Source organism: Mesitornis unicolor, unplaced genomic scaffold (assembly GCF_000695765.1).
Source record: "Mesitornis unicolor isolate BGI_N332 unplaced genomic scaffold, ASM69576v1 scaffold47022, whole genome shotgun sequence".
NCBI lineage: Eukaryota > Metazoa > Chordata > Aves > Mesitornithiformes > Mesitornithidae > Mesitornis > Mesitornis unicolor.
Window position 1 is genome coordinate 299 of NW_010168009.1, and position 626 is coordinate 924.

Below are 626 nucleotides of genomic sequence, written 5' to 3' on the forward strand. Positions count from 1 at the left end.
ACCGATCCCCCCAAACCCCCTCAATTCGGGTCTGGGGGTGTCCCCCAATGAACTAATTACTCCCCTAATTAATTAATTACTTCCTAATTAACTAATTACCCCCCAGAGAGCACTCCCAACCATCTCATTCCCTTCATTTCCCCCCAAACCCACCCTTAAATCCTTGTTTACTCCCCCAAACCCCCTCAATTTGGATCTGGGAGGGTCTCCCAATTAAGTAATTACCCCCTAATTGATTAATTACCCATTAATTAACTAATTACCCCCCAGAGAACACCACAAACCATCCCATTCCCCTCATTTCCACCCCAAAACCCCCCTTAAACCCCACATTTCCCCCCCAAACCCCCTCAATTCGGGTCTGGGGCTGTCCCCCAGTTAATTAATTACTCCCCTAATTAACTAATTACGCGCTAATTGCCGCCCACAGAGGGCACCCCCTACGCGGGGGGCCTGTTCCGCATGAAGCTGCTGCTGGGCAAGGATTTCCCGGCCGCTCCCCCCAAGGGTTTCTTCCTCACCAAAATTTTCCACCCCAACGTGGGGGCCAACGGCGAAATCTGCGTCAACGTCCTCAAGAGAGACTGGGGACCCGAGCTGGGGCTGCGCCACGTGCTGCTGGTCTG

At 52.7% G+C, this 626-nt stretch overlaps 1 protein-coding gene across 1 annotated transcript; it reads left to right on the plus strand.

The window, feature by feature from the left end:
- Positions 1 to 435: 435 nt before the first annotated feature.
- UBE2S (ubiquitin-conjugating enzyme E2S) lies at positions 436 to 617 on the plus strand (the record flags this gene model as incomplete). The annotated part of the gene is made up of 1 exon (XM_010178872.1): positions 436 to 617. A coding segment is annotated over exon 1 (155 nt), but the record flags the coding sequence as incomplete, so codon positions are not given.
- Between the last annotated feature and the right edge of the window lie 9 nt (positions 618 to 626).